General features: G+C 47.0%; 1 protein-coding gene across 1 annotated transcript in view; it reads right to left on the reverse strand.

Moving 5' to 3' along the window:
- Window positions 1-1371, reverse strand: part of LOC140399671 (uncharacterized) — a 41969-nt gene extending 40598 nt beyond the window's left edge. The window contains exon 1 of the mRNA XM_072489215.1: window positions 1341-1371. Coding sequence (XP_072345316.1) covers window positions 1341-1371 — 31 coding nt within the window. The remainder of the gene's footprint in view (window positions 1-1340) is intronic.
- Window positions 1372-6328: the final 4957 nt, after the last annotated feature.

A 6328-nucleotide genomic window follows, 5' to 3' on the forward strand; every position in this document is an offset into this window, starting at 1 on the left:
AACTGCTCTGATTAGTAAGTTCATGGATGACATCAAGGTTGGCGTAGCGGCAAATAATGGTGAGGATTGCGAGAGGACACAACGGGACATCAACAGGTTGGATAATTGGTCATACGAGTCGCAAATGGTGTTTGATCCAGACAAATGTGAGGTAATGCATGTTGGTAGTTCTAACATAGAGGGAAAATATACCGTAAATAGTAAAACTCAAAGGAATATAGAAAGTCAGGGAGATCTGGGCGTGCAGGTCCACAGATATTTGAAGGTGGCAACACAAATGGTCAAGATAGTCAAGAAAGCATACTGAGCATAGAATTTACAGTGCAGAAGGAGGCCATTCGGCCCATCGATTCTGCACCGGCTCATGGAAAGAGCACCCTACCCAAGGTCAACACCTCCACCCTATCCCCATAACCCAGTAACTCCACCCACCACTAAGGGCAATTTTTGGACACTAAGGGCAATTTATCATGGCCAATCCACCTAACCTGTACATCTTTGGACTGTGGGAGGAAAACGGAGCACCCGGAGGATACCCACGCACACACGGGGAGGATGTGCAGACTCCGCACAGACGGTGGCCCAAGCCGGAATCGAACCTGGGACCCTGGAGCTGTGAAGTAATTGTGCTATCCACAATGCTACCGTGCTTGCCTTCATTGGAGGGGGTATCGAGAATAAAAATTGGCAAGTCATGCTGCAGTTGTATAGATAAGGCCGCACTTGGAATAGCATGCACAATTCCGGTCGCCACACTACCAGAAGGATGTCGAGGCTTTGGAGAGGGTACAGAGCTGTTTTACCAAGATGCTGCCTGGCCTGGATGGTGTTAGTTATGTGGAGAGTCTGAATAGACTGGGACTAGTTTCATTCGAACAACGGAGGTTGATGGGCGACCTGACCGAGATCTACAAGATTATGAGGCGCATGGATAGAGTGGATGGACAGGCACTCGTACCCAGGGTGTAGGGGGTCAGTCACCAGGGGGCAAGGGTGGTGAGTGTCTGGAACGTGTTGTCAGGGGAAGTTGTGGATACAGATACATTAATGGCATTCAAAAGGCATCGAGACAAATACATGGATAGGATGGGTATAGGGATACGGCAGAAGAAAGTGCTGAGGATTTTGGTCAAGGTTTGTATCATGATTGGTACAGGCGTGGAGAGCGAAGGGCGTGTCCTTTGCTGCATTGTTCTTTGTTCTTTGCTCACACTTCCTCCGTCTCTCACACACCTCCTCTCGCACGCTCCCCCCCTGACTCAAACCACTGCCTGTTTCACGCTCTCTGCCTCCCTCAGTTACTCACGAACACTCCAGATGTTGTGGCGGAGATGACTTACCTCTATGTTGTGTCATTATTTTACACGTCATCCTTCCCACACAATCTACCCCCCTCATCCACTCGCCCGCTATGTCTCCGCTCTCTTCCCTTTCCGTTCTCTCAGGCAATCTATGTCCTTCTCTTGCTTTATCTTTTATTTCTCCCATCCTCTTTCTCTATCATTCTATTTTCTGTAGGGACATTTCACAAATTAGCTCACTCTCTCTTCCTCCACACGTCGTCCCGTCTTTCTCCCAGTTTAATTTTGTGTATCAGATGCAGGACCGGAATCATTTAGGGACAGTGTATTACTTTTCACAGCTTAATATGTTTCAATGCTGCTCTATGATGTGATCAGTTTCTGCAGGCTCTGAGGTTTCTGAGGTTCCCATGATTCAAAATGCTTTCTTTGTTTCAGAAACTGTGTCAGATGTACATTTGGAATCAAATAATTTGCACTTTAAATAGTTCCAGATTATGATTTCTTAGAAATGTTGTCTGTATGCTCACTTTGAACCCACTGAAATCTAATATCTGAATGGTCACAGTTTAAGAGGCAACTACACCCCAGATTGTGGTGGGCCCACCCAGAGAACCACACTGAGAATTGGAACTGAATCATTGAATGGTCACAGTTACAGAGACAGCTAGATCCCAGAGTGCAGTGGAACCACCGAGAGAAACACACTGACAGTTGGAACTGAATCACTGAATGGTCACAGTTACAGACACAGCTGCACCCCAGAGTGCAGTGGACCCACCCAGAGAAACACACGGACAATTGGAACTGAATCACTGAATGATCACAGGCAGATGCATCCAAGAGTGCAGTGGAACAACCCAGAGAAACACACTGACAATTGGAACTGAATCACTGAATGGTCACCGTTGCAGAGACAGCTACACCCCAGAGCGCAGTGGAACCACCGAGAGAAACACACTGACAATTGGAACTGAATCACTGAATGATCACAGTTACAGAGACAGCTACACCCCAGGGTGCAGTGGAACCACCCAGAGAAACAAACTGACAACTGGAACTGAATCACTGAATGGTCACAGTTACAGAGGCAGCTACACCCCAGAGTGCACTGGAACGACCCAGAGAAACACACTGACAATTGGAACTGAATCACTGAGTGGTCACAGTTACAGAGGCAGCTACACCCCAGAGTGCAGTGGAACCACCCAGAGAAACACACTGACAATTGGAACTGAATCACTGAGTGGTCACAGTTACAGAGACAGCTACACCCCAGGGTGCAGTGGAACCACCCAGAGAAACAAACTGACAATTGGAACTGAATCACTGAATGGTCACAGTTACAGAGGCAGCTACACCCCAGAGTGCAGTGGAACCACCCAGAGAAACACACTGACAATTGGAACTGAATCACTGAATGATCACAGGCAGGTACATCCCAGAGTGCAGTGGAACGACCCAGAGAAACACACTGACAATTGGAACTGAATCACTGAATGATCACAGGCAGATACATCCCAGAGTGCAGTGGAACGACCCAGAGAAACACACTGACAATTGGAACTGAATCACTGAATGGTCACCGTTGCAGAGACAGCTACACCCCAGAGTGCAGTGGACCCACCCAGTGAAACACACTGACAATTGGAACTGAATCACTAATGGTCACAGTTAAAGATGCAGCTACACCCCAGAGTGCAGTGGAACGACCCAGAGAAACACACTGACAATTGGAACTGAATCACTGAGTGGTCACAGTTACAGAGGCAGCTACACCCCAGAGTGCGGTGGAACCACCCAGAGAAACACACTGACAATTGGAACTGAATCACTGAGTGGTCACAGTTACAGAGACAGCTACACCCCAGGGTGCAGTGGAACCACCCAGAGAAACAAACTGACAATTGGAACTGAATCACTGAATGGTCACAGTTACAGAGGCAGCTACACCCCTGAGTGCAGTGGAACCACCCAGAGAAACACACTGACAATTGGAACTGAATCACTGAATGATCACAGGCAGATACATCCCAGAGTGCAGTGGAACGACCCAGAGAAACACACTGACAATTGGAACTGAATCACTGAATGGTCACCGTTGCAGAGACAGCTACACCCCAGAGTGCAGTGGACCCACCCAGTGAAACACACTGACAATTGGAACTGAATCACTGAATGATCACAGTTACAGAGGCAGCTACACCCCAGAGTGCAGTGCAACCACCCAGAGAAAAACACTGACAATTGGAACTGAATCACTAAATGGTCACCATCGAGTGAGGGATATCACTGAAATAGTCCGCGATCCAAAAATGGGACTGATGTTGTTTGAGTGGACTTTGGGAAGGAAGTAGAAGCGGGAGGTCGATGAATGATGTGCGGGGTTGCGGTACTATGATGACAGAGTTTGTGTCTCCAGAGTCGATGACGTGAGTGAAAGTCCTGGAAACAATATCGTGATGTTCAGTGGTGGGGCCCTGTCCAGGGGAGGTAGCAGGAAGTACCTGAGAGTTGGTGCTCAGCCTCTGTGAGGAAGAGGTCAGTACACCAGCCAATAATGGCACCGCCCTTGTGAGCAGCTTAGGTGACTAGTGCATGGTTGGATATTAGAGAAGGATTGGAGCAAGTTCAGAGGGTGACGGGATAGAGTGGGTGTGAGGAACGGAGACATTGAGGCGGTCGATGTCGCACTAATTGATCCATGGAAAGAACAAGAGCCCTTCTTTTCCGCCTTTCAGTTTTTGATAGTTGATCCATGTGATGAACACAGTTCAGCATTTGGAAACTCTTCACTCACTCAAAAAGTAATATTTGCTTTCACTGAACCCAATTTCGTAATGTGTTTATTCACATTTTTGAAAAATATGTTCAACGATGTTGCAACCTCAATATCCCTGAGGTAGTTCCTCAGGGTATAAATTAAAGTCTTTGTTAATGTATAACCTCAGTGTTTCAGACAGAGAGGTGGTCACAGCCCGAAGGACACATCACTTCACACTGAAAATGCGTTATCCAATTAATATTGCTGAGAAAATATTCTACCCAATCGTTGCTATTGTTGGTGTTCCTGGTAAGTGACTTACCATTGAAGTTGTGTAAGTCTGTGTGTAAGCGGCACTCTGATTTAAAACTGTGACTGAAAATGTCTAAACCTGATGTCGTGCTCACAATTATACAGACACCTAATCAACGATGTACTTCACTGAAGTCAAATGTCTTTCAACATGCTTGATGAAAAAGCATTCAGCATGGTTTGAATGCTTTTCGTCAACTCACAATAAATCTCCGTGTGTAACTCACGGGATCACTGATCAATGAAGTTGTTATATTGATGGAATCTTGCTAAATGTCAGATTAGGTTTCAGTAAAAGCAATCTCTCTGAAGGAAGGTTGTGGGAGTAAGAATTAAATCAAACGTAGTGTGGATAACTAACCAGACTGGAATATAAGACAGCAGTGAATAAGGATCAGTGGAAACATCTGTCTGTGTCGAATTGCACTGAGTTTGGGTCACTATCCAGAGTGGAATATCTGACAGCAGTGAATAAGGATTACAGGAAGTTATACTGGAAGTATAGTAGTGTTGAATGTGGGTCTCTCATCAGAGTGGAATATTTAATCTCCCTGTCTGTCTGTGTGTCTCTCTCTCCCTGTCTGTCTGTGTGTGTCTCTCTCTCTCTCCCTGTCTGTCTGTGTGTGTGTGTGTGTCTCTCTCTCTCTCTCCCTGTCTGGCTGTGTGTGTGTCTCTCTCACTCTCCCTGTCTGTCTGTGTGCGTGTCTCTCTCTCACTCTCCCTGTCTGTGTGTGTGTCTCTCTCTCACTCTCCCTGTCTGTCAGTGTGTGTGTCTCTCTCTCTCCCTGTCTGTGTGTGTGTCTCTCTCTCTCTCCCTGTCTGTCTGTGTGTGTGTCTCTCTCTCTCTCCCTGTCTGTCTGTGTGTGTGTGTCTCTCTCTCTCTCCCTGTCTGTCTGTGTGTGTGTGTGACTCTCTCTCACTCTCCCTGCCTGTCTGTGTGTGTCTCTCTCTCACTCTCCCTGTCTGTGTGTGTGTGTTTCTCTCTCTCCCTGCCTGTCTGTCTGTGTGGGTGTCTCTCTCTCTCCCTCTCTGTCTGTGTGTGTGTCTCTCTCTCTCCCTGTCTGTCTGTGTGTGTCTTTCTCACTCTCCCTGTCTGTCTGTGTGTGTCTCTCTCACTCTCCCTGTCTGTCTGTGTGTGTCTCTCTCACTCTCCCTGTCTGTCTGTGTGTGTCCCTCTCTCTCACTCTCCCTGTCTGTCTGTGTGTGTCTCTCTCACTCTCCCTGTCTGTGTGCGTGTCTCTCTCTCTCTAGCTGTTTTATTTTTGGAATTGAGTGAAAGAGTTTGGCTGTGTTTTGATGATGGTTTTATATTTATAGCGTGAAGTGAAATGTCTCGATATCTGTTTTCTATTGAACTGCTCCAACACAGACTGATATCAGTTACACTCTGACAATTAATAAAACCCACAATCGTGCAGTATTCGTACAGGTTTTGTGATATTTGTCTCATGCCTATTCATCCTGAAATGAACACCAATGTTTGTTCAATTTTATGAATATTTGTTGTTCAAATCCATCCGTCTCCAGTAATTTCCCTCCACATATATTCCACCCTCTGGCCTCCGATCAGCACTTGATCTTTTCATTGGGATCAGTTAATGCGACATCGACCGTCTCAATGTCTCTGTTCCTCACACCCACTCTATCCCGTCTCCCTCTGAACTTGCTCCAATCCTTCTCGAATATCCAACCCTGAATGAGTCATCTAAGCTGCTCACAAGGGTGGTGCCATTGCTTGCTGGTGTGCTGACCTCTTCCTCACAGAGGCTGAGCACCAACTCTCAGGTACATCCTGCCAACTCCCCCTGGACCCGGAACCCACCACTGAACATCACGATATTGTTTCCAGGACTTTCACTGACCTCGTCGACTGTGGAGACACAGCCCAGGTCATCATAGTCCCGCAACTCCACAGATCCTGCATAGACCTCCCGCGTCTACCTCCTTCCCA

This window comes from Scyliorhinus torazame, chromosome 23, assembly GCF_047496885.1.
Source record: "Scyliorhinus torazame isolate Kashiwa2021f chromosome 23, sScyTor2.1, whole genome shotgun sequence".
In the NCBI taxonomy this organism is placed as follows: domain Eukaryota; kingdom Metazoa; phylum Chordata; class Chondrichthyes; order Carcharhiniformes; family Scyliorhinidae; genus Scyliorhinus; species Scyliorhinus torazame.